The sequence below is a fragment of the Anas platyrhynchos genome, chromosome 22, assembly GCF_047663525.1.
Source record: "Anas platyrhynchos isolate ZD024472 breed Pekin duck chromosome 22, IASCAAS_PekinDuck_T2T, whole genome shotgun sequence".
Classification (NCBI taxonomy): domain Eukaryota; kingdom Metazoa; phylum Chordata; class Aves; order Anseriformes; family Anatidae; genus Anas; species Anas platyrhynchos.
Window position 1 is genome coordinate 8,089,617 of NC_092608.1, and position 24,644 is coordinate 8,114,260.

At 49.9% G+C, this 24,644-nt stretch overlaps 3 protein-coding genes across 7 annotated transcripts; 1 reads left to right on the top strand and 2 right to left on the bottom strand.

Moving 5' to 3' along the window:
- The first annotated feature begins 554 nt into the window (after nt 1–554).
- Nucleotides 555–10,441, top strand: YBX1 (Y-box binding protein 1). 4 transcript variants are annotated; one of them, XM_072026726.1, is made up of 9 exons: nt 557–710; nt 813–866; nt 1,247–1,310; nt 4,853–4,886; nt 6,851–6,940; nt 7,161–7,463; nt 7,864–7,946; nt 8,041–8,318; nt 10,062–10,441. In XM_072026726.1, the coding sequence occupies exons 1-8, from the start codon at nt 707–709 to the stop codon at nt 8,285–8,287; spliced, it is 879 nt and encodes a 292-aa protein (XP_071882827.1). In that variant the 5' UTR covers nt 557–706; the 3' UTR covers nt 8,288–8,318; nt 10,062–10,441. The 4 variants fall into 4 exon arrangements, with proteins under 4 accessions (XP_071882826.1, XP_071882827.1, XP_027299052.1 ...); XM_072026725.1 differs by having other exon boundaries at nt 555–866; nt 10,067–10,441; XM_027443251.3 differs by having other exon boundaries at nt 557–866.
- Nucleotides 10,442–13,336: 2,895 nt separating this feature from the next.
- On the bottom strand, nt 13,337–17,862 carry LOC101793937 (claudin-16). Of its 2 annotated transcripts, XM_038166541.2 has the most exons (6): nt 17,621–17,862; nt 15,652–15,773; nt 15,261–15,363; nt 14,078–14,242; nt 13,766–13,957; nt 13,337–13,670 (listed from the first exon to the last, which is right to left on the bottom strand). In XM_038166541.2, the coding sequence occupies exons 2-6, from the start codon at nt 15,763–15,765 to the stop codon at nt 13,585–13,587; spliced, it is 660 nt and encodes a 219-aa protein (XP_038022469.2). In that variant the 5' UTR covers nt 15,766–15,773; nt 17,621–17,862; the 3' UTR covers nt 13,337–13,584. The 2 variants fall into 2 exon arrangements, with proteins under 2 accessions (XP_038022469.2, XP_027299050.2); XM_027443249.3 differs by lacking the exon at nt 15,652–15,773 and having other exon boundaries at nt 13,337–13,957.
- A 2,365-nt stretch (nt 17,863–20,227) lies between these two features.
- Nucleotides 20,228–24,406, bottom strand: CLDN19 (claudin 19). The gene is made up of 5 exons (XM_027443245.3): nt 24,101–24,406; nt 23,017–23,181; nt 22,778–22,862; nt 22,105–22,251; nt 20,228–20,603 (listed from the first exon to the last, which is right to left on the bottom strand). The coding sequence occupies exons 1-5, from the start codon at nt 24,321–24,323 to the stop codon at nt 20,555–20,557; spliced, it is 669 nt and encodes a 222-aa protein (XP_027299046.1). The 5' UTR covers nt 24,324–24,406; the 3' UTR covers nt 20,228–20,554.
- Between the last annotated feature and the right edge of the window lie 238 nt (nt 24,407–24,644).

Consider the following 24,644-nt stretch of genomic DNA (forward strand, 5'->3'; position numbering starts at 1 on the left):
AACGCTCTGTTTCCCTTGGACTTGTAGAGAATCCAGCAGAGGTTTCTCTGAGCCGCTGCAAAGCGAAGCCATAGGAGGTGAAGGCAAAGAGGGGAGGAGAGGTGGTGGGTGCAGAAAGGGCTCCATCAGCAGGAACCAAGCGCTGGGGCTTTCCCCGCTGCCCCACGGGGAAGAAGGGTTCAGGGGAAGGCGGGCGCGTGCTCGGGGCGCTCCCGGCCGCGTGGCCGCGCGCCCGGTGCCCGCCAGGCCCGCAGGGGCGGGACCGCGGGGCGAGCGGCGGCAGCGGCGGCCAATCAGGGAGCGGGGGCGGAGCCTGAGGGGGGGCGGGGAAGGAAAAGGAGCCCGGCCGCAACCGCCAGAACGGCCAATGGGCGCGCGCGCTGCTGAGGAAAGGCAGTTGCCGGCTCCAACGGACGCGCGGCGAGGGGGCGGCCGCCGGGACGGGAAGAACCAATGGGAGCGGTGCGTCGTCTGACGGACAGCGCGGGCGGCCAATGGCGAGGCGCGCGGGCGGGGCGCGCGGGGTGGCTAGCCGGTGCGGGCCGCCATTGTGGCCAGTTCGATCGGTATCGGGAGCGGAGAGCGGAGCTCAGCGAGCCCGGAGCAGGGAGCAGCCCCCCCACGGCCGGCCTCAGTCACCATCACACCGCGGGAGGCGGCGCAAACAGCCAGTCACCACCACCGCCCGCACCGAACAGCCGCCGCCATGAGCAGCGAGGCCGAGACCCAGCCGCCCGCCGCCCCCGTCCCCGCGGCGGCCCCCGCCGCCGCCCCCGCCGACTCCAAGCCCAACGGCGGCACCGGGAACGGGGGCAGCGGCCTGGCCTCGGCGGCGCCTCCCGCCGGCGGGGACAAGAAGGTCATCGGTGAGGCACGGAGCGGGCCGCGGCGGCGGCGGGGAGGGGAGGAGAGGGGAGGAGAGGAGAGGGCCTCGGCGGTGCGCGCGCCCCCCTGCCCCCCCCACCCCCTCAACCCCTACCCCCCCCCCGCGGCCGTTGGGCGCGCGCCTCCTCAGAGCGCCGCGCGCCCCCTTCCCCCCGCCCCCCTCCCCTCGCGGCCGTTGGGCGCGCGCCCCGCCGCGCGCGCGCCGCCGGGCCCCGCGTGTCGGCGGGTGGGGGCGGGGCGGCGCGGCGCAAAATGTCCGCCACGCGGGGCCTTTGTGTGCGCCGCCCCGCCACGTGCCGCGCCTGACGCCCCGCAACCCCCCCCTTCTCTCCCCTCTTCTCTTGTGTCGCTGCCTTTCCAGCAACGAAGGTTTTGGGAACAGTGAAATGGTTCAACGTACGGAACGGTTACGGCTTCATCAACAGGTGAGCGCGGCCCTGGGGCCCGGCGGCGGGGCCTTCCCCGGGCTCCTCGGGGGTTGGGGAAGGCCGGGTGCCGGCAGGAGCTGGGCTGGGAATAGCTGGAGGCGCCTAGGAGCGTGCTGCCCTCGGGAAGCTGCGACCGTACAGGGAAACGTGCAAAGTTCGGGCTGCTTTTCTGTCATAAGGCTGGAGTGCATGGACAGGCCTCGAGAAACAAACGCCTGGGAGCTTCTGAAATGCCTGGGAGGTTCTCTTTCTGACAGTAGGTGATTCAAAGAGCAAATCTGAACGCTTAAGGGTGTGTACGTAGGTTAGCGTAGCAGTGAAGCTGCTGAGTAGCGCAGGAGTTCTGGAATTGCTCTGCCAGGCCCTTCTGGAAAGAAACGGAAATCCTACCAGCCAGTGTGTGGGTTATTTGCAGAGGCTGTATTTGTAGGAGCTGTTTTCTCCTTAAGCACATCCACAGGAATGCATCTACCAGAAATGGGGAAAGATATAGGATAATGTATTTGCTACTGGAGGGTCTTTTTTCTTCTTCTATGGCAGTATAAGGCTTTTTGGATCAGGAAAGAGTTGAGTGTAAGTTGAACGAGTGGGTTAAAGTCTGAAAGAAGCTGAAGAAAGACGTATTGCAGCTGGGTGGCTTCAAACCCTCTCTAACAGTATTTGACAGAAGGCTTGGGAATCCTCTTCTAGGGAAGCAAGTGTAGCTACTGGTGTTCTTATTTAGCTTTGTTCTAAAGATTGTCTTTTTATCTACGTGGTACCTTTTGGCCTTGTCATAAATATCGTCTGAGCTCCTTAGCTGGTTTTGTGTGCGACTTGCTGAACCTGTCCAGTTCCCCATATAGCGTTTGAACGTTGGGTGCTGAATAGCTGTCTGTGTTAGCTTTAGCGTCTCTTGCTCTTCTTGTAAGTGCCTATAAAGTTACAGGCCACAAACTCTACCTCTAGGGAAGCCTTTTCTCGGCTCCACTCAGTAGTGGAAATGCTCAGTTATGTGAGTCAGGCACGGAAGCAACAGCAGCTAGTTAAAACATCTGAATGGCTTCCCCACTCATATTGTTTTGGCAGCTGTTTAATCCCTGAGGTTGCCATTTTTAATGAGAAACACAGCATGATCTCATGTTATCAGGAGATTAGAGCTGCAGCCTGAGAACTGAACTGGAGGACATTTCCACAGCTCTGGAATCTCTCTCACTTGATACAAGGGAAATTGCGAGAGCTTCTGCTCTTGCTTGTCTTTGCTTCAGTCGGGTATGCTTGCAGCTAAAACTAGCTTTGCAACTAAAATTCAGCTTTCTAGGTGCATGTGAGCTTCAAGTATTTACTGTGTTATTTTAATGTTAAAGTGCATTTTTGTTTCTGAAATATTAGTTTAAATTCTGTCAGTGGTTTCTTCCAGTTGTCAAAGTAAAAAATGAATATGCAGGACACTGTTAACTGTCCTGTTAACAAATTGGAACTGCACATTGATGGCTGGCTTTGTATTTGCAGCTTTGCTACGTTTTCATGCACACTTGGTCTGCTTGTCTAAATGTCCTTTTAACGCAGTTAAAGGTATTGATGGGAATATCATCTAGTACTAAGATGAACTAACCGGGTTGTTAGGGCTTCAGAATGGGGGTCTTGTGTGCTGTTTCACGTTTTGGTTGAGAATGTGATAGCTGCTGTTATTCCTGCGCCATCTGAGTGGCAGTACACTTACTGCTTCTAGATGTGGTTGCTGGAAAATGCCATCTTAATACAGGAATCATGCACCGGGCTTTGAAATTAACCAGTAAACTTTCTAACTAATCAGGTATACACCTTGAATTACTTGTGTGTACCTGAGTCATTCATTTATCTAAAACTTCAATATACTCTCAAATGGAACAGCTGTTGAAAAAGGACCCTAGTGACAAACATCTGGTATTGTTGCCAAAAATCTAAGTTGGGCAAGAGTATAGAGCATCCACACTTGAAGAGCATAGGTGGTGAGCGCTTCTTGACGCTGCTGTTCAGCTGAGAGTGCAGAAGGACAACAAGCATCTTTACTGAAAGCTGTTACTTTTCTGAAGGTTATCAGCTATTGGTGCATCTCCTTAGAGATCTTGTATGGTGAACTAGCAAGTATTTAGGCTCTGGCTTTCAAGGGCTTCTGAATGCTGCATCACCAGTGGCTGGAGATAAGATGCCTCCTGATGATCACACTTGCTCTTCTGTAGTCCTTTCTGTTGTCTTTACTACAGTAAACTTGGAGGCCTGTAGTATTTTCAGGCATCAGCTCTGTAAGGAAACAAGGTGACTTTTAGTGGTGCTGTCTGCCAGAATAGCCATAGCTTGGATTGAGTTTTGGAAAAGTCACAGTTGTCATTCTCGCATTTTAAAGCCAATGGTGAGGAGTAACTGGCTTTATTTTATTAAAAAAAAAAAAAAATTCAGTTATGAGCATACTTTAACACAAGCTTGCCTTGCTGTGTCTTTAACCAGTCATTCTAGGAAATAAAAGGCACTTTGCTGTTGATTCATGAGTCTGTGGAATGACTTGAAACTAACACCACAGCGAGGTTTGGTTGATGTGATGTGACCTTGAATGTGGGGCTCTGAGCTTGTTATGAGTGGTGGAAATGGTGAGTACAGCTCTCAAATCATTGTGGAGGCCGTTTCAGCTGTGCCGCTTAATTGCAGAACAGAAACTTTCCTAACTTCATTTGGTACTGATTGTGGCTGCCTGGCCTTGCTCAGCATGGCAGTTGTGGAAGCTATGGCGTGATCGCCCTGAAAGATGCTTTTGGATTCTTGTTTAGGTTAGAGGTACAGATTCGTGATGTTTTCTGTTTCTTGTGAGTAGAGAAGCCCAAGGTTGTCTTTCTCTGTGTTCACAAGTGGGACTTGAATAACCCCCACTGCCTTTCTTCAGTGGAGTGCTGATCAGTTAATGCTGTTGCTCTGTAGCTGAAGGAAGCAGCATGGCTGAGAGGAGGTAACTGAAGTGGTCGCAGGTGGTTGTCAGCAGGAAGCCAGTGTGATGTATGCGCACAGGGTGCTTGCCTTGCTTCGCAGCAGGAATGTGTCTTGTGCTCTGGTCAGCAGCTGTCCATGGAGCTGTCCTCACAAGGTCGCTGCAGCTCACTGTTGCAGCCTGTAGGAAATGGGACCAGTGAAGCAAGACTCAAATGGTTTTCATAGCCTGCAATGGCACATCTCCCCCACAGTGTTACCAGAAATGATGGACTGGTCACTGTGGACTATCAGGTGTTTTTCTTCTTCAAGCCTCTCTACTGGTGGGATTGCAAGGATGGAGAGAGGAGAAATGCTTTCATGAGAGTCTTACAGGACTTCAGTGTGTGCTCTAAATCTTGCGTAGGCTACCTGATAAAATCTTTCCTTTAAGCAGTAAGCTAATAAGAGAACAGTTAAGAGCAGGTTGAAGAGTAGTGCTGATGCTGGAAGCTACTTGTCTTGACGGTTTGCTGTTTTGATCCACCGCTAAACAACTGCATTTTAAAACTGGGCTCACTGTGCACTTGACATCTGAATTTCAATTTTGTGTTGTCTTACAGGAATGACACCAAGGAAGATGTGTTTGTCCATCAGGTAAGATCCTCTGGAAACTGAAAAACATGTTGCCTATCTGAGACGTGCTCTGCACAACCTTACCTAAGTGGAACTGAGGGGGTGAAAGTACCTCAAGTTTCCAAGAACTGTTACTTGAACACAAGTGACTGTTTCTCATTGATTGGATGCACGTAGAGCTCGCTCGTGGTTGGAGGTCTTGCATATCCACATGCATCCATCATCAGGACTTTAGGGTGGAGTAGGCTGATGCTATATAGTGATGGAAATTATAGTATCCCACCTTGGGAATAGCTATCTAAAGTCCATTTAAGTTGTCTTGTGGGTTTACAGCCTATAGAAATACGGCTAAAAGAAAAACGTGCAGCAGAGAGGGAAAAATGAATTGGGCTGTAATAGGAATGAACCAGTGAAGGTGTTTTTTTTTTTTTTTTTTTTTTTGGCAGAACTTCTATGGATTTTTTTTACTCCAAGCTTTCAATGAAAGTTTATAAACATTTTAGTAGATGTATTTTCAATCAGACATAGCCATTTAAATATAACCTGTGGGTAGCACAAAGTGAGACTGTGATGCATCTGTGGTTTATTTCATAGAGCAGATAGGCCTTCATTGAGTCTGTTGTGTCTGACTTGTAAATCAGTGTGACCAGCTCAGTGTTTTTAAACATAATAAAACTGTGGAGGCATTTATTAATAAAACATTATTCTGTAATGGGCAGTGGAGAAAGTCCAAGAGACTCAACTGGTTTTCTGTGGACGGAGGCAGGAATATATACCCTAAAGGCAAGCAAAGCGTTTGGACTTTATTAACTTGATTTGCAAGTAGGGTAACCCGTAAGGGACCTTGACTTAATGTCAGATTTCTAGACTTGTCATATAACTACTGTCAGTTTCTAACAGCACAGTTTGGCAGTGGCTTGTTTTAATGTAGCAATTTTCATGATGAAACAGTTTTGGGGTTTAATTTGAAATAAATGATCATGTTCTAGGCTGTGTATGCTCCTTCCCATCCCCATTACTAAGCTGGTTTCTCATGAAGATGTGTTACACTCTGCTGCTGTTGTAGTAAGGTTTCTCATCTCTCCCTAAAATCATTATATGCTGAAAATTTTGGACACATTTTTCTGTAGATTTTGTTTGATTTAGGGAAGAAATCTAGCTGAACACTATTGCTGGCATTTATTTGTAAAGTTGTTTCACTTGTCTTACTGTTCAGTTAAAGTATTTGGCAAATAGCATATGGCTGAGAATAGTGCACATAGGGCACTGTCACCTGTCAAAAAAAACACTGCTCAACAGCATAGAAAAGTCAGCATTTTCCAGTAGTGTCATTTAATACGCAGACACAAAAAATTTTCTAGTATTGACACTGTGGAAAGTGTAATGATTGGTGTATAACATTCAGCTAGAGTAGATTTGCAGTTAGTTGGTGAATAAAATACTGTGGCTGAAGCAAGAGTATCGGAAGCCTTAGAGAAGGAAGTCTCTTGATTTCTGGTTATTGATGTGTTTATGTAGTTTGGGACAGCCTCAGTTGAGTGTAGGCTACTGCATATTCTTGTGGGAAGTAGAGGGATGGAAACCTGATTACATGATCGGAAAACCCAAAGCAAACTTTTTGTATTGGTGTGCATACTTCATGGGAATGTACAGACGCTATGGGTTGCTTAGTGATCAAGTTCTTGTTCAGTTTGCATTGGTTTTGTGGTTTCTTTATATCTCTTCAAACTGCTTTTTCAACTTCTCAACTAGCAGAAAGCATATTGTCAGATATTTCTAGGCAGTGGTAGAGCTTCAGATAGGCCAAAATTGTAGTAAAACACAAATCTGATTTTGAGTTTTCACTGTGGTTTAATTACTTGCTCAGGAGGATGACATCTTAAGGAATAAATACTTAAATTCCTTTAAAAAAAAGTCTTCAGACATGCTAAGTAGTATTTTAATGCTGTGCCTGTAAATGTAATTCTGCAATATTGTGTTGTTAGACTGCCATAAAGAAGAATAACCCCAGGAAGTACCTCCGCAGCGTAGGAGATGGAGAGACCGTGGAGTTTGATGTGGTTGAAGGAGAAAAGGTAAACACATCTCAGGTGTTAGAGTATGCACAGAAAACTTGGTCTGCAGGCTTTGTTGTGGTGCCTGTGGTTTGAGTCGATGCCTGATGACATCCAGGGAGATTAATGGGTTTTCATTGCTTTACAAATGTGGATGTAAATTGTTGCTCAGTACCATATTATATTATGCTGTAACTGATTTGGTGCTCACTGCTTACCTAACGCTCTCCCTGCTCCGTAGGGTGCGGAGGCAGCTAATGTTACAGGCCCTGGTGGAGTTCCAGTGCAAGGCAGTAAATACGCAGCAGACCGTAACCATTACAGACGATATCCACGTCGCAGGGGTCCTCCACGCAACTACCAGCAAAACTACCAGAACAGTGAGAGTGGGGAAAAGAATGAAGGAGCAGAGAACATCCCGGAAGGCCAAGCCCAGCAACGTCGCCCCTACCGCAGGCGGCGGTACCCACCTTACTACATGCGTAGGCCCTACGGGCGTCGACCACAATATTCCAACCCTCCCGTGCAGGGAGAGATAGTGGAGGTAATGTTTGCGTGGTGCTGTGCTGACTTAATTTCTCTGGAGCATGGTGATGGGGTGCAGCTCTTCGCCATTCTTTGTGGATGCTGGAGATCTGTTCCATAAGGCTTAGCAGTAAGATGAAATGCTTGAGCAGATAGTAGTATGCTGGAGGTCTTAGTCACTACTCTTGAAAAGCAGTGTGTTCAAATTAGTGTTAACTTTCTGTATAATTAACCGGAAAAATAATAAATTCTGCATAGTGCATACTTGTATGCACTGGGACCACTATCCACCTTATTGTATGCTTCAGACGTCAGCGGTCAGCCCTCCTGGCTTACAGCAGGCTCTCCATGGTTTGGCTAGTTGTGGTGGTGATGATTTTGCATGTGGCTAAGATGGTTTGTTGCCTAATGTCTTCCAGGGTGCTGACAACCAGGGTGCAGGAGAACAAGGCAGACCAGTCAGGCAGAACATGTATCGAGGGTATAGACCACGATTTCGCAGGTATGCTGCAGATCAACTCTTTTTCTTTTACCTTGAGCTTTAGCAACACAGACAGAACATCGCGATGGTCAGATGCTGCATTGTTAAAGCCTAGCTTGACTTTCAGGGGTCCTCCTCGTCAAAGACAGCCCAGAGAGGATGGAAATGAGGAAGATAAAGAGAACCAAGGGGATGAGACCCAAAGTCAGCAGCCACCTCAACGTCGGTACCGTCGTAACTTCAACTACAGACGCAGACGCCCAGAGAACCCTAAACCACAAGATGGCAAAGAGACGAAGACAGCCGAACCACCAGCTGAGAACACGTCCGCTCCCGAGGCCGAGCAGGGCGGGGCTGAGTAAATACCGGCTTACCATCTCTACCATCATCCGGGTGCGTGCCAGGATGTTTTTGAGGATATGATCTGATGGCTGACCTTTTTCTTTGGATGCTTTCCTCTTAATTTTTGCCTTGAGAGATTTGAACTATTTTTGCTAATGTGTTTTGTAACCGAGCTGGCCACACTTAGTGCACTTACCAAGTTCTGCAGAACTGAGCTGTGAGATTTTGCTGTCTAAATGATGGTTAATTGGGAGGACTCAGTTACAAAGCTCTGATTTTCACTGGTGGAATCATTGCCTAGAGTATTGCTAATCTTAAAATCTTGGCTACAGTCAGTAACCCAGGCTCATGACAGTTTTCATTCACCCAGAAATAGTAGTTCAAGTGATGTTGGTATAGTGAGCTGTAAGTATCCTGCTAGGAGAAACAGGTATGCAGAGGTACTAGGATTTACTTGAGACTGTAAGCATGTTGGCTTTTACTGCTGTGTCCCAGAGGGCATTTGGATGGCATTAAGATATCTAGGGATTCATTTCTAGTAAGTTAATGTAGAATGTGCAGGAATAACTTGGTAGTGGCTTTTTATCTGAACAAAAATGCTGGCAGCAGTTGTATCCGTGGTTGATGTTACATTCAGCTGGAGGCTTCACTTTCCTAGACAGAAGTACTGGTGTGGCTTGGTGTTAAGGTCAATATTAAAAACATTGCCTTCATCGCAAAGTAAGCTAGTTGTGATTTGATGCTAGCTTGGTGCTGTCTTCTGATGGGATTCACTTGCTAATTTGGGGATTTTCACTGCCAGAACAGTTTACTTGTTCTATCTTCTGCTTTGTTTCTGGCACCTTCCTTGTCTGTTCTTCCTCTTCTGTATTTCCTTTGTTAACCAGAGTTCATATCCCATTCCTGTTGTTTCACTCATTGCTCTTCTGCCTTTGAAGGCCAGCATTCAGACTTATTTAGATCCTGGTGAGAATGTTAATGAATGGTTACATTACTGGGAAGAACAGGGAATGCAGGAGCAGTAGTTTGGTGTCAGTAGTAGCTACAGACCTCTCCAACTATGAGGTCTTAGGGACTCTTACTTCAAGGGCTTGGATGCTGCTGAATTTGTTGTACAAATAACTTTTTATACCTCTTCATGTCTTGCTGCAGCATTTTCTGTGTGCCTTTGTATTATCCTGCTGTTAATCTTAATGGTTGAGGCAAGCTGGATGAATTCCTTAACTAGCAGGCTTCAAAGAAAGAAAAAACACAATGCTTTATATTGCTTTTTCTATCTATTTGGTAGTATTGGGGAATATAAATTGTGATTTCTGGTGCATAGTGAAGCTGTTCTACTTCTGTTGGGCATAGGTGGAGGTTTGCCTTTCAGCCATCTTTTGCGGATCTTAAGTTGTTCTCCTCACTTCCCAGGAGTTTCCTCAGAGTTTACCAGCTTTGTTTCCAGACGAGTGTACGGTAGAGTTCTGTATGTCTGCAGTGCCTGATCTGAGGAGCATTCTCCAAGAGGCTGTCGTGAAAGAGTCTGAAGCAGGAGGCCAGTGCAGGGAGAGGTGTAGATAGAATTACGTTTTGTTCATTTTTTTCTCTCCTGGAATTCTTTGCACTTATTTTGCATAGAAGCTGGCAGTTTTGATCACTGGAAAGTGGGCTGATGTGCCGGACTAATTTAAGAGCTGTAGCTGATAAAGATTATTCTGTGTGTATGAAAGCTCAGTGTGAATTTAAATTGCAGGTGAGTCTTGGTAGACAAAACATTTATATCTGATTATACCTGTCCCTTTTTTCTTTCAGTTTAGTCATCAAAGAAAAGACCTAAGAAATGAAGAAGAAAAGAAAATGAAATTCCAGCAATAAGAAATGAACAAAAGAATTGGAACTGAAGACCTTAAGTGCTTGCTTTTTGCTGTTGACCAGATTACTAGAACTATCTGCATTATCTATGCAGCATGGGGTTTTTATTATTTTTACCTAAAGAAGTCTCCTTTTGGAAACGATAAACACGTTTTTTAAAAGTCTGTTTTTTCTCAATACACCTTTAAAGGTTTTTAAATTGTTTCATATCTGGTCAAGTTGAGATTTTTAAGAACCTCATTTTTAATTTGTATGAAATGTACACCTGATTTTTTCAAGTCAAACTGCAAGCATCTGTTAATAAAGGTCTTAAAGAATTAGTGTGTGCTTGGTTGTTTCAAACCCACTTTTGTATGGAAAGCATGTAAGTTAAGCATTCATAAGAGGCTTTGAAAAAGACTGCTTTATTTTTTTCAGCATGATGTATTTGGATATCTATCAAAACTATGTTGAACTCGTGCACTCTTCAATTTTAAGTGCCCTCAGCTCTCCTCAGTGAAACCTAAGTGAAATCTGTGTGACCCTAAGATGCTTGTTTCCTGTGCTTGACTTCCTGGAGCCTGCTTCTGGCTGCCTGTCTATTCCTTGCCTTACTGCAAGGGAGTTTGGGTTTGTAACATGCTTCCTCATTCAGGCTGTTGTGGTTAAAACAGACTGAGAGGTCTACAGAGCCTCTTGTTGCACGTGAGCTTAGCAGCTCTGTGAAAGTCACAGCCTTGGACTGAGGGCTCAGAGAGATGACAGCTCTTGGTGCAGGGCTGGCTGCTCAGTGGGAGGCTGCTGTTGCCTCATACCCTTCCCATAGGGTGCAGTGGGTGGAAGGGCCCTGGCTTGTGCTAGACACCCCTGGGTGCAGTGCAAGTGGTCGTTCGTTCGTGCTGGTGCCCTGGCGTAACAACTGGAGGGTTGCTGACACCTTAAGCAGCAGGTGTTATATGATGGGAGTTTCTCTGTAAAAATTCCAGTTTGTGAAACTGGTGAGTTAAATGCAGAGACTGAAATCTGTTTCTCTTGTTAAGTGAGACCTCTTTGAGCCTTTGCTTCCACTTCTCCAAGGCCATGGGTGGCTGAAAGGTTTCTTCCTCCTGCTGAATTAAGTTTTGTCATCAGTCTCCTTGAGGAAGGTAGTCTCAAATTGGACACTTGGCCAGCTTTGTAAGGATGGTCAGTCACAAACTTCTGAAAATGGTGTAATTATATCCTGATACAACTCGATGGAAAGGCCAGAGGATGATGAGGGGAGGTGCTTGGTGTCATCCAAGTGTGTTTCCAAAAGCTGTTTGCTGGAGAAGCTCAGCTATGTCCTCAATGGAATATGACCACTGCAGAAAAGAGGTGATGTGGGAGCCCTTTTGGGAAGGGAGGGAACTTATCATCTGGTATGATGCAAAGCGCTGTTGCTCCTGACTTACTAGGATGTGGATGTGATGTCTTCAAAGGTGAGTCACTGCAAAAGTTGCTGCCCCCTTAACTGCTGTGTGGGGAGGGAACCTAGGGCAAACCAGAGGAAAACATAGGTCTCCAGCTGGGTTTGAAGCTGAGCTTCCCTTCCAAAAGGGGAGAGCAATCTCAAGTGTGCATGGGTTTGATTTAACTCATGCTCTGCTCAGTGTGAGCTTCTGACAAGCAGATGTCGGAGCTCCCAGGCTGTGCTTCCCGCAGGCAGGTCCAGGTGGTGACATGCTTCTCTGCTGTGACTGAGTTGCTCTTGTGCTGGGGTTCAGTGAGCACGGAAACTTGAGCTGTGCTTCACAGAGAAGCTGGCTCCTCTGATTAGACCTTGCAGCAAGCCAGGTGTGTGTGTGAGTCAGGGCTGCTCGGGGCCTGCTGGAAATCCAGAGCTGTTTCTTAGCCCAGATGTGGCTCACTTGGTCCTGCGCAGCCTTGCAGAGCAGTGCTGTGTGCTTGTAATAAATTTACTGGTGATGAATGCAAAGCTGCTAGTGAGGAGCACCCAGTGGTGTCCGAGTTGTCTCACAGCTTTGAATGGGAACTGTAGCTTTTTCCTTTCTATGCACTAATGAGCTCTTTGCTTTTATCATGCAAATGCTTGCTCTTTTTAATTGCTTTCCTATGTGCTCAAGTGCCAACCATTAAGAACCCAATGCTGTGTCTCTAAATGCCTTTTAACATGCTGCTGGCTGGCTGTGTTCCTTAGAGCAGTGGAGGTGTCTCCTGTAAGCTACCGGTTCTTTGGACCGCAGACCTGGTCCAACCTCCTTTCACTGCCATATGGTTTGTCTGCTGATCGTTGGCTAAGAAGTAAGGGATAGGACAAAGACTGAGCAGAGCAGGGAGGAGTGACTTTTCTCTCCAGGCTCACCTTTGCAGTTAGAGATGAACTTTCCCCAAGGAGCAGAGGGCCCCAGCATCCTCATAGAGGAAGAAGCAGGCAGTGTGGTGCTGTCATATGGGCAGGAAGTGAGGCTTCTCCTGGATTGCACATCACCTTTGGCTGTCAAGCAGAGGAGCTGAGCTTGAAATGGGGAGATTTTAATCACAGCCAATGGGGGAGAGGGTATTTTGGGGGTTCACGCTTACTTTCAAAGTGTTTTGTGAGTGAAGAAGGGTAATTCATTTGGAAAACAGAATTCTTTTTGCATGGACTTTGGTACCCAGCTCTGCATGAAGAGCACCTCCACTAGTTTTCAAATTGCCTCTGTATGTGGTTGTGGAGTTACTCTAATGATAACCCCATGATAACATTATTGAATGCTCCAGGCTACTGGCTTTACCCAGCTTCTAAATGGCATGTATGCTACCAAATTTCTGAGTGCAGGGGCAACTTAAAGCAGGCTGCTGCATCATCAGGGCCAGCAGCCACATGGAGTCAGTGTTGCTCCACGCAGTTGAGGCTTTTTGCTCACCTCCTCCAAAGCAGCACTGGGGCAGTGACCAGGAGCTGCTTTGCTTCTGTCACCCTCAAGGTGGTGAGAGCTCCCCAAGGGGCTGTGGGGTGGCAGGAGCTGGGGTGCTGTTGCATGCAGGGGGAAGCAGGAACTTAGGACCCAGGTTTCATATGGGGTCATATGAGGTACTGAGTTGAGCTGTGTGATCTGGAAAGGTCCTGAACTGCTCCCCTCATGTTATGATGGGGAAATAAGGAATTAAATTGGGAGGGATGTTAAGCTTTCCCCCACCCCTGCCCACCCCTGCAGAGACCTCCTTCTCTCTTTTCTGGCGTCAGTGAGGAGCCTCTTTTCATAAACCACCACTTTTCTAGGTTTTATTTTTGAATAAATGTGGCTGGAATTGGCAGTAAAGCTTCTCTTTCTGTGACTTGCTTCTGCAGCATGCCCACTTTTTGCAGCTGCTGATGTGTTCAGGCCCTGCCTGGAGCCCTGAAATTGGAGTCATAGAGCAGTTGCGGAGATGTCCTGGAGTAGATGATGGTGCTTTAATGGGGTCAGACTTGGGGTGAGCATCATGCAATGGACTGGGTGCAGGGAGATGCTGCTGCCCATCACACGCGGGAGTCCATGGTGTACATCTTGCTGGTGACAATTCGGTGCTGGGGGAACCTCAGGGACTGCTGGCGGGCACTGGGGCCTTGCAGGAGAGAGTCAGGGATGTGACATAGGGGCCATGCAGGACAAGAAGCCCCCTGTTGTGGGATGGGGCAACCCCGGGCAATATGGACTGACCTGAACAAGCGTAGAGGCAGCAGGTCAGCAGGATGGATGCTATGAAGCAGCCTGTTGAGCCAGCCATCCCCAGCCAGCAAGACCACCCGAAGTCATAGTGGACTCCCAGGAATACATTGTGTGACACCAGCATGGCCCTCTCCACGTAGACATCCACTGCATACCACACGGAGCCCACCAGGCCCAGGATGCCTATGAGGAATAGGGCCAGTTAAGGGAGAGCCATACAATTCCAGGGCCCCTCTGAGGTTGCCTTTAGCTCCCCATGGGCCATAAGGTCCAGCTGCCCCCTGAGCGCTCCCAGCCACGCACTTCCAATGCCAAGGATGACACCAGCCCCATAGCACATCCTCAGTTTCGCATGAGGATCTTCCTTGAGGAACTTGATGCAGTCGAGCCCAAGGAGCAAAGTTGCCAAGGCCAGGCCCACCAGGAGGTCTGCTGTGATCAGCAGCGTCCGTGTCACCACAATCTTCACTGGGGAGAAAAAAAAATAACAGACAGGGGACTGAGGAATGATCAGAGGATCTGCCTCCCCCCTCCCCAGCTGCTGCTTGTGGCCCTGCTAGAGTCACCCAGCTTGCTGCTGGGCATATCTGTAGGAGATGCTGACACTAGGACGTTCCCCCAGCCCTATGTGTCACTCACCATGTATGTACTACAGCCAGGGTGCTCATCAGAAACCCTGCAACAGGACTTAATCAGCCTGTTATCAGCTCAGCTCAACAAACCAAGCAACTTAAGGTGCACCAGTCAGCATCTGGGATATGGTTGTTTCCTTGAGACCTTCACATCACTGTGTGTGTGATATGACTTCTCCCTGCAAAGCTTTTTCCCCAGAGCAACACAAAAAGCCACACATAGTCCATGCTAACTTCCCCTTCTCCTCTGTACAAATCTGTGCTGTCCTAAACTATCATTCTTCAAAGGACAAGGGCTCTCCTGTGCGGGGCCTGATGTGTCCCATGCAGGCCTTACCATGCTGTGTCTGTCCATGAACTGAGGACACAAGGCCTTGGCCAGTGGGAATGGCCCTCACCACCCTCCCTCGAATGCCTGCATCCACTCAGTACAACTGCTTTGACTCATGTCAGGCTCCCCTTTCCTAAAGAAATTTCTTAAGATGAGAGGGGATTGCAAATCCCGCCAGGAAATGGTGGAGCAGGCTGGAACTGGGCCAAACCACCTCTGTGGTGTGTTGGCCTCTCAGTACAGTTTCATGCCCTTGCTCAGCAGATGTGTCAGGTCCTTGGGCTACTGTCCTGGCCATGCTGGTGGGGCAAGAGGCCTGCAATGCTCAGACACAAAGGTCAGCCCTTCACAGGGAGAGTCATCTTCTCAAAGGGAATACTTTTAGCTGAGAACTTAAAGTGCCTTTGTGGCTATTCGTGAGAGATTAAAGGGATTTGGTGGAATAGGCAAAGCATTTGCCTCGTGCTTGAAAAGGGTTAATGATGTACAGTAACGCCTCCACCTCCAGACCCTGCTGGTTTACCTGGATGGTCTGCCAAAATGGAGTCATATTGGTCACAGGTCCTGACCCCATCCTGCATGTTGGTGACACATTCTCTCCAAAGCCCCCGGCATTTGTGGCTCACCTGGAAGCAGGAGAAAGATGCTCAAAGCAGAAAGCACTCAAAAGCCCCCTTGCTCCTCAGGAATATCCCAACCCAGCAAGGCAGATCTTCAGGCTCTCACCACCATATCCTGTTCTTTGTCTCTCCCTTCCTTCTGCTCTAGTATTTTCCTGGTCCTCCAGCTCACGCAGAAAGTGGTGGGCTTATCCCACCATGTTCCCCCTCCAGGCCCATGGAGACATGATGCAACCTCACAGATATCAAGGCACTAACCAGGCTCTCAACTATGATCAGAGCTGCTCTACTCACCTCCAAGCTGTCATCAGCATTCACCATCCAGCAGTCAGTGCATGTGGCCAGGAGGAGGAAGAGAGATGAGAGGAGAGTGAGACCGAACGCCATCATCTGCAAGACTGCAATCATGGGGACACCTGCAAGGGCACAGAGATGTCTGCTGCCTCTGCTCTGGCCACTTCCCAGGAACCTGATCCTCTGAGGACAAAACGCTGCCTGGGTCAGAGTGCTGGATCCCTAAGAGCTGCTTGGAAGGTCTCAAGTTGTCCAGGGGAGTTTTAGATTGGATATTAGGAATAATTTCTTCATGGAGAGGGTGGTCAAGCGTTGAGATGGGCTGTCCAGGGAGGTGATGGAGCCCCCATCCCTGGAGACAGTGAAGAGACATGTGGAGGTGGCACTAAAGGATGTGGTGTATTGACAGGACTCTGTAGCTCAGGATGGTGGTTGCACTTGGTGATCTTGAAGGTCTTTTCAAACCTAGCTGATGCTATGATGCTATAACACCTGGAATCCATCCCATGGTCCTCAGTGCTTCCAAAGTGCTCAGGTACCCTAGGCTGAGGCTGAACCACCAATTTTGCGTGTAGATAGGGCCTTTGGGGTATGTTCATTTTGCAGTCACCTCTTCCACATAGACCACCTACAGCTGCCAACCCTTAGTGTTGCCCCTTTGGGAATTAAGCGTTCTTTGGAAACTATTGTCAAACAGTGACCATTGTCAGACCCTCCCATCTGAGCAATTGTTAAGTAGATATACTATTAATGAAATCACATGGGTCTCTGAGCTGCATGGGTTAAGCAGCCCTGACCCCATGTATGTTGTGGGGTGATGTTCACCATTGTAGGGTCTGTGCCCTTTGTGCAGACACTGCCTGCTCTAGGGGCAGGGCCAGGAAGCAGGGCATGGTGCCCTGAGCCTAGTGAGAAAAATCTCCCACAAGATCCTCTCTTGGGACACCTTCTGGGAGTGGAGGTACCACTCACACTGTCTTTGAACATCTCCATCAGCTTCCCTCTGCTATTAACAGGCAGCTTCTTAGACCCCAATTTACAATGCTTTTTTAATTTCCCAGGCCACCTTCTGAGCTAACTCCCCATAACCTTTCTTCTTTCTATTAGACCCTGACTGTTTTGCAGGCTTTGAAGAAAATCTGTTCAGCTATTTGAGTTAAGTGAAAAGGAAGAAAAAAAATATTCCATGGAGGAAACTCTCAGTCATTGTTTGCACTTGGATAACTCCAAAACAGCTTAGTTTTACTGCCTGAACCTTGGCTGGTGCAGCAGGTGGTAGAGCTGCCAGCTTCATTCTGTTTTCATTCTGTTTGGAAGTGTTTTATGGGGAAATAATGATGTTTAGGGCGAAGGAGAGCTGGTGTATGCATGTGTCCATGCATGTGCATGTGGGAAGCATCCTGTCTTCCTCTGGGACACAACATAGATGGGTGACTTGTGCATTCACCAGCTGCTACCTTTACTCATCGTGTAGCATGAGTAAATTCCTCATGAGCCCCACCACCCATCTGTCTGTCCCTACTGCCTTTTCCATATCACCAAGAGCAGACAGGGCTGAGCAGCCCTGTTCTCCTTTTGGAAGAAGCTGAAGAGAGCCAGGCTGTAGTGAGGTGGGAGCAGGCACCAGCCAGGTACATGCTGGGGCTGCCTGGCAGTGCTTTGGCACAGGCAGAGCTTTCAGGAGAGGCAACGGCAGCAGTACTGCTTGGGGAGCATTGCTCAGCACGGTTTGCTGCAAAACGGCTTCTGGGAGAGGTGTTTTCTGCTGGTGGGATCAGGATGTCCACAAGTGCCTTCCCCTCCCAGCCCCAGCTGGCAGCATCGTGCCTTGTCCTCCACAGGCTCTGAGCTCTTGACCTGCTTGGTGGCACAATGGAGGTGAGAGGAGAGCCCACACAGCAAGCAGTGCGGGGGGTTAAATTCAGCCCTGAACCCTTTCAGCAATGAAGAGGTGCTAGGGAAGCCTTACCTTCATTGTGTGGTGGTCAGGCTCCTCCTTGCAGGCATGGGACAATGGCAAAAGCTCTTCAGGGATCCTCAGGTGGGTCCTGAAGGCTTTCGAGCACCAGTGGGATTTGATGCTGACCCATCCAGAGGTGCCTGATGGAGCCCAGGAAGCACAATGCCCAACAGAGCCCAGCTGCACTGCAAGCCCATGCCTGCACGGGGCTATTTAATGTTTCCCCAGGTCACGTCAGGTATGCTTTGTGCTCAAGGCATGATGGTAATGGGCTGGGAACAGAGGTTGGCCTCCAAAAAATACCACATCTTGACACCTGTGGGAACCAGCTGGGGCTGTGGAGAAACACTCCCCAGGTGGGGGACTTTGTGTCCTGGGCAATTATCCCCTGTTCTTTAATCATGCCTTTTAATTACTGCTCGTGGATGAGTGGCCTAAAACATGTTGGCTTCACAGTACTGATGCAACAGGGTCAGAGGTGGCAGGACAAAAAATGCAGTCTGTTGCAAGGGGAATAATTCAAACCTTTGGCCAGGCGTGCAGTCAATAAATAAGACCCTTTTTTTTTTTTTTTTTTTTTTTTTTTTTTTTTTTCCTATTGAAGAAGAAAACTAGTGTTATCCATCAGGTATCTAGCTGTGAAATGGTCCAGTATTTCTCATCTCCCAAAGATGTTATAGGTTTTGAACTAATCAGAGAGATTAGCCTAAAGGCAGCAAGACCAAAGCACTTGCCAGTTCAAGCAGAACTGCAATTCCTTCTCCAGCCTTGCCCCCCCCAAATTCAAAGCTCTTTAGGGAGGGAGGCAAGAAAAGGCTCTAAAGGACAAAGCCTCACTTAATGGATCCTGTAAAACCTCTGGGCCATTATCAGCCGTCACTCTTTGCTGGTGGTTACAGGTCAGGTAACTGTGCCTGGTCAGCCAGATGCATTATTGTGGGCTATTTGCTGAGACTCGAAAGTGCTGCCTAGGTACCTCAGCTGCCTCGTGCTGTCCCAAAACCTGCAGGTTTGTTCACTGATTCCTTACTACCTGGAAAAATTACTTTTGCTCTTGCTTTCTTACAAAGCATCTTGTTGCAGCACCTCTATTATATCATATTATAAAATATGCTGGCTTTTATTTTCTGCTCTTTTAATCAGTCAGTTTTTTTTATGTATGACATGATTTGATTCTCAGTTGAAATCTTTTGAGGTATGAAAAGATACAGGCAGGGGGCAAATCTATCAGAATATAAGTAATTAAATTCCTCTGGTGAGTGAAGACTGGATGAAGGTCAGATCTGGTTTCCTACTTGGTTTGTAAAACTGGTGCGTAAGAAATATTGCTGACAGAGCGCCTGAGCCTTTCTGTTTTAGCATGCCATGCAGGGAGTCTTGTATGTCTACAAATGGAAGAAAAAGAGAGCCAAAGAGGTTTTCCTCCAGACAGGAGATGGAAAAATGAATAAAATGAATACTATTTCCCAGTGTTTTGGAAGCAAGCAAGCCACCAAAAAGTAGAACCAGAAACCTAACTACTGTTCATCATACTGGTTATATAAGAAGCAAATATAAAGATAAAAGAAGCCCCAAACTGCTCTTTTTACCCTCTGCAGCGTGATTTGGATGGAGGCAGATCCCACGCAGTGCAAGAGGAGCTGTGGGCCATCATAGCAAGTCTGGCAGCTCATTCCCATATTTTGTTCCACTTTGCCATGTGCAAAACACACAAGGGATTGTCTGGAGGACAGTGGGGGCCTTTATGCCCACAAACACGTTATTGCTGCTGCAGCTCAGCTATTTTTTCCCCCCCTCTCTGATGCGCCTCCAGCCTATGTGTCTGTTCCCAGGGAGTCGCAGGGCTGAGCCCTCGCAAGGCCTCCGGTGATGTCACAGGAGTCACCAGGGACCCCAGATCTCTGTTTTGGGGGACTACAGGGTGTATCTGTGAGCCAGCTGCCATGGGCAGGACAGGGGAGGATGGCAGAGGACAGGCTATTGCCCAGTGAGGTATGACCAAGCCCTGAATTCTTGCAAAAGAGACTTGCAGGGCTCCTCTTCCAGATTTTTTTTCCCATGTGTTTTAGCACTGTGCTGAAGAACAGGACTTCTTAGGGAAGGAGAGCCCAGCCTGGAGCCCCCATGTGAGAGGGGATAGCAGAGGATGCTGCTTTCACGCCATGAAGGGCCCTGCTGAGGTGCTGGGCCAGCCCCCCCGAATGGGACAGCTGGGATTTCCCATGGGTTTAAGGCTAAATTAAGCTGTCTTCAATGCCACGCTTTGTACTTTTAGGGTGACACATGACAAAGGGCTTGAGAGATAGCACCTGCCTGTGAGCACCTGCAAAAGCTCCGCTTAGCATGGCTCAAGTCTTTATGGCAAGCTATTATGAGCCCCAATTATTTCTGATGCCTCCCCACATGCCAAAAGGAGGGCATTGGCCACTGTGCTGCTCCAAAAACCAGCAACAGGCAAAAATATTTGGCACAGGGAGGTCAGCTGCTGGAAGCCCCTGCCCAGACCTCGCCATGCAGGAGGCTGCCACAGTCCGGCAGAGTGGTCGCTTGCATGGCACTGTTCAGAAGTGGCCCAGATTTGGACGGGGGACAACGAGACAACTTTAAAAAGATGCCCATAGTTGGAAAGACTTTAATTCTACTGAGTCACAATTTTTAGTACAAACAATTAGGAAAAAAAAAATTAAAATCCCGAACAGTGCCATTCCCACTGTGTCCATCACATAGAAAAGTTAATGTCATTTCATATTAAAAGAATAAAAACATTCTTCTACACAATGCTGTGCTCTTTATATAAAAACATATTTCAGCTATTATTTTTGTAAAGCATTATTTTCCTTTTCAGTCCTCACTGCAGTAGCTTTGGTGTGTATTTTTTGAGGGGAAACCCATCAGCTGGGTTCAGCTGACCAAGCACTGCTCTCCCCGATGGGTGAAGACAGACTACAAGCACTGCTCTCCCCTGACGGGTGAAGATATTTTTACATGGGGTCTGCAAGTCAAAAGAGAGAGAGGGCTGTTAGTCCTGCCTGCCAGAGAGAAACCAACCCCAGGGCAGAAACCGCGTGGCTTCCCCTCCGACACGAGGAGATGATGCCCATCCTTTAATGTGGGGATGCAGACAAGGGATAACTGGCAAAATTTAGCCAGGAACCAAAGCAGCACACAGGCATAAAGCAAAATAAGCAGGGAGAAATCAACTACTTGGGTAATTGGGATTAAAAAAATAGTAATTAAAAATGAAACACAAAAAGAAACCACACAGACTTTTTGGATCATTTCCACCGTTTGGTTTCCTGTGGTTTAGCTGGCATACCACACACAACAGACGGACAGCTGGCAGTACAGGGCCTTCGGGGGATTTACAGAAGAAATTGGAGTGATGGAGGTTCAGAGCAGTTAGTAACAGCCAAGACGCAGTACACAGAGGTGGTGGCAATTAGTGCTCCTGAGCTTAAAGACTTCACTGCACGCTCCAGGGAATCCTGTCCAGGGGATCCTGTTGGGGAAGGGGGATTTGGAAACAGCAGGGAGACATCAAAATTCACAGGTCTGTCCATCTCTGAGTTACCTGAAAGAGCTGCTCTGGGCACCAAAATAAAAACAAACCACTGCTTGTGGCTCAAAGTCCCCTTTTTTGCCTGCTTTAATTTGACCAATACCAGAGTTTGTTCTTCTGCTTGACAAGGCCACGAACTTGTGTCTGGTGAAAAATGCGCCCAGGTCAGATTTTAGGTGACAGAGCCCAGCTGGAGCACCAGCAACTGCCAGGCTGCCAGTGGCCAGAGTGGTGTCTAATTCCTCATGAGCTCAAAATGAGAATTAATGAATAAAATGTTGCTTTGGGGCAGCAGTCAGGCAGGGAATAATTGCACCCTGAAAGCAGGAATGTTTCCTAAGACCCCAAGGCCAGGGCACAAGGGCATCAGGCCCTGGGGTGACCTTCCTGCTGCTTGAGTCCAACACAGGTTGACAGCATCTTTTTCCCTGGAAAACCAGGAAAAACTCTGCACTAGCTCCTGATGGCAAGGCTGCAAGACACACTGAGGCACACAGGGACAGCCGCATGTGGCGTGGGGGCTGCGACACAAAGCGCCTCTGTGCTGCACACCCCCGCAGGACCAGCACCTGCCAAAGTGGCACGGGGCACAGGGGCCAGCGCCACGGGACATGGCCCAACCACCCACAGCCCCAGCAGCTCGGGGCTGGGGGTGGACATGCAACCTCCTCTTGGGAGCCTGGCGGTGCTGGATTCAGGAACTGAACAAAAATAAAAATCTAGAGGTTTGCACTTCATGCAGTGCTGTAACCTGGAAGCTGGAAAAGCCCCTGAGAAATAGGTGTGTCTGGAGCAGATGAAAGGTCTCGCATGGTGCCCAGGGACCGTGCGGCGTCTGCCGTGCCGGGTGGGAGCACCAGGGTCTGGCCTGCTCTTGGGAAGGGAGGGAGGCGTTCGGTGGCAGAGGGAGAGCAGGGTTAGGGATCAGACGTACTCCCGAGCTGTTGAGGGCTGTGACTGCCGATAGTACTGCTGTCCTTGCCGCTCCTTGGTGGGGCAGGAACAGCACAGGAGGGAGCCCCCCAGTATGGTGAGGCTGGCGGCCCCCCAGCCAACGAACAATGCTGAGCCGAATTCGTACCTGTGGCAAGAGAGACTGGGACATCAGGAAGGAGGACTGGGAATGCAAAAGGCAGAGGTACAAAGAGAAACAGGGACCTCAGTGACACCCAGGCCCTCAAAGCCACGAGGAGGCTGCTGGCAGCGTTGAGGCAGACGCTGGGTGTCCTTCTCTCCAGCCCTCCCATGCTTCACATTGTCCTGATCTTGCTTTTAGGATTCTTTGCAGCTATTGGGATCTTCCCCCACATTTTTTTTCCTCCCATGTGCTGAAACCCCACGCGACCACTCTTACACGGTCTCAGTGTAAAGTCAGCAGTGGCACTAAGATTAAAACTTATTCAGCTGCTTAAAACCAGGACTGAAAGTGCTGGAAGGACTTTCGTAGTGTCACAACTGCAGGGTGGCACAGGCACAGCCCCAATCCTGCCCTGGCTGCAAGCACATCTGCCTGCCCGGCGCCTTGCCCAAACCCACAAAACATGCAGGTATGTTGGGGACAAGCTGGGATTCAAAGAGTGCCCCTCAGGCTGGGGTACAACTCCTACCTTGCGTTGATCGGGGTGCTGGCACTGAAGAACTCATAGGTGACCTGTGTTGCATACAGGGACACAGCTGCTAACGTACACAGACCTGGACATCAAACACTGAACATCAGCAACACCCAGCCCATCACCAAACTGTTCCCTCTTCCCTTTCTCTGCCAACAAGTCTTTAAAAGCTGTTTGAGCTCTTTTGCATCAAAGAAGGGCAAGGACCCATGGACTGGACCTGCCCAGCCACTTACCAGAGAGGATAAAGAGGACACCCCCAGCAACAGCAATGCGGCTCTTGGTAACGGGATCCTCTTCACCAACTTTGGTGCATTTCATGCCCACGACGCTCACAATGATGCCAAAGAAACCCAGGAGGAGAGAAATAACCATGAGAGCCCGGGAGGTCTGGATGTGAACTGCAGAGGGGGGAAGACAAAGCTGCTCAACAGCAGGAGCTTTCAGCCACAGCGGTCTGCAAAGCAAAGTCACCTCCCAGCAGGATGAACTGGTCCTTAACCCTGGTCCTTAACCCTTGTTCCCCTGTGCAGTCAGGGGCAGGGGCCAGCCACACACTGCTCCTGTGCCCAGAGGCATCGCGTGGTGCCAGACCTCGGCTCACCTCAGGGCACCTCTCCCAACTCCATGCAGCCACACCCCGACCTTCCTCCCTACCATGCTCTTCTCGCTGTGAGTTCCTGGGGTGGGAACCACGGCACCGTGCCCACAGCCGCACCATGTCCCCGAGTGATGTCCCCACCGAGCAGCTGCCATTCCCCTGCGTGACACCTGCCTTGGGGCTCAAACCCACAGAGGCCAAGGGGACAAAGCCACACAGAGGGGCTCAAACCCAGGGGCATAAGATGGGCTCAGGCCTACGATGGGGCTCTAACACGTAGCAAACCATGGGTGCATTGGGGGGCTCAAACAGTGAGGAGCATGAAGGGCTCAGCACTGGAGCAGGTCTCAGACCCACAGAAGAGGACATCAGGGAGCACAGGGCTGGGGGTGAGCTCTGATCTACTGCAGCGGCCAGAGGAGCTCAGACCTAAGAGGGGCCCAGGGGGAGCTCAGAGCCCGTGGGGCTGGGGAGGGCTCGGACCCACAAAATGGGCAGATCGGGGAGCTCGGGTCCATTAGAGGGGCTTGGACACGGCGGGAGGAAGGACTCAGACCTGCTAGGAGCACCGGAGGGGCCAGGGGAGCTCAGACGCACCGGGAGGGGGTAATGCGGGGTAGGGGGCTCTGAGCCACAGCGGGCGGCTCGGCTGCATGCGGGGGGGGGGGCTTCAACCCCGTGGCTGTCAGACCCCGGGGCCCCGTCCGCGCTGTACGCACCGTCGAGGGAGAGGAGCGAGTCGTGGAGGCGGCACTGCACCTGCCCGGTGCTCTGTGCGGCGCAGCTCATCCACAGCCCTTCGTGCAGCCCCACGGCAGTGATGATGGCGTCCCCGGCGTACGAGCTCTGCCGCCACTGGGGCAGCGCCGCGGCGGCCAGCGCCGCCACCCACCCGCCCAGCGCCGCCAGGTACCCGGCCAGCTCCCGCGCCCCGCCGCCCATCGCCGCCGCGCTGCGCCCGCCTCGGCCCGGCCCGGCCCGGCCCGGCTCGACCCGGGGGCGGTGTCCGGGCCCGCCCCGCTCCGCCCTCCCTCGGGCCGCAGGAGGGGCTGAGGGGCCCGGGGAGATGGGGGGGGGGGGGGGGGAGTCCTGGGGCTGCACGGGGTGAGGGAGGGTCTCCCCGAGAGGAGGGACCCCGGAGGGGAGAGGCGGAGGGGCCCTGAGGGGATCGGGGAGATGGGGACCCCCAGGGGGGGACGCAGCGTGCCCCAGGGTCCGGGGCTGCATGGGGCGGCCGGGGGAGGCTGCTGGGGCCAGGACCCC

Bases quoted from the DNA above. Each gene is read 5' to 3' on its own strand.
- YBX1 (XM_072026725.1), top strand. From the start codon at position 707: ATGAGCAGCGAGGCCGAGACCCAGCCGCCCGCCGCCCCCGTCCCCGCG. The intron at 1,311-4,852 runs GTGAGCGCGGCC...GTTGTCTTACAG, and splicing joins GGTTACGGCTTCATCAACAG to GAATGACACCAAGGAAGATG. The intron at 4,887-6,850 runs GTAAGATCCTCT...TTGTGTTGTTAG, and splicing joins AAGATGTGTTTGTCCATCAG to ACTGCCATAAAGAAGAATAA.
- LOC101793937 (XM_038166541.2), bottom strand. From the start codon at position 15,765: ATGATTGCAGTCTTGCAGATGATGGCGTTCGGTCTCACTCTCCTCTCA. The intron at 15,364-15,651 runs GTGAGTAGAGCA...TCCTGCTTCCAG, and splicing joins ATGCTGATGACAGCTTGGAG to GTGAGCCACAAATGCCGGGG. The intron at 13,671-13,765 runs GTCAGTCCATAT...CTCTCCTGCAAG, and splicing joins CTGCCTCTACGCTTGTTCAG to GCCCCAGTGCCCGCCAGCAG.
- CLDN19 (XM_027443245.3), bottom strand. From the start codon at position 24,323: ATGGGCGGCGGGGCGCGGGAGCTGGCCGGGTACCTGGCGGCGCTGGGC. The intron at 22,863-23,016 runs GTAAGTGGCTGG...TTTGATGTCCAG, and splicing joins TGTCCTCTTTATCCTCTCTG to GTCTGTGTACGTTAGCAGCT. The intron at 22,252-22,777 runs GTAGGAGTTGTA...CTCTTGCCACAG, and splicing joins AGCACCCCGATCAACGCAAG to GTACGAATTCGGCTCAGCAT.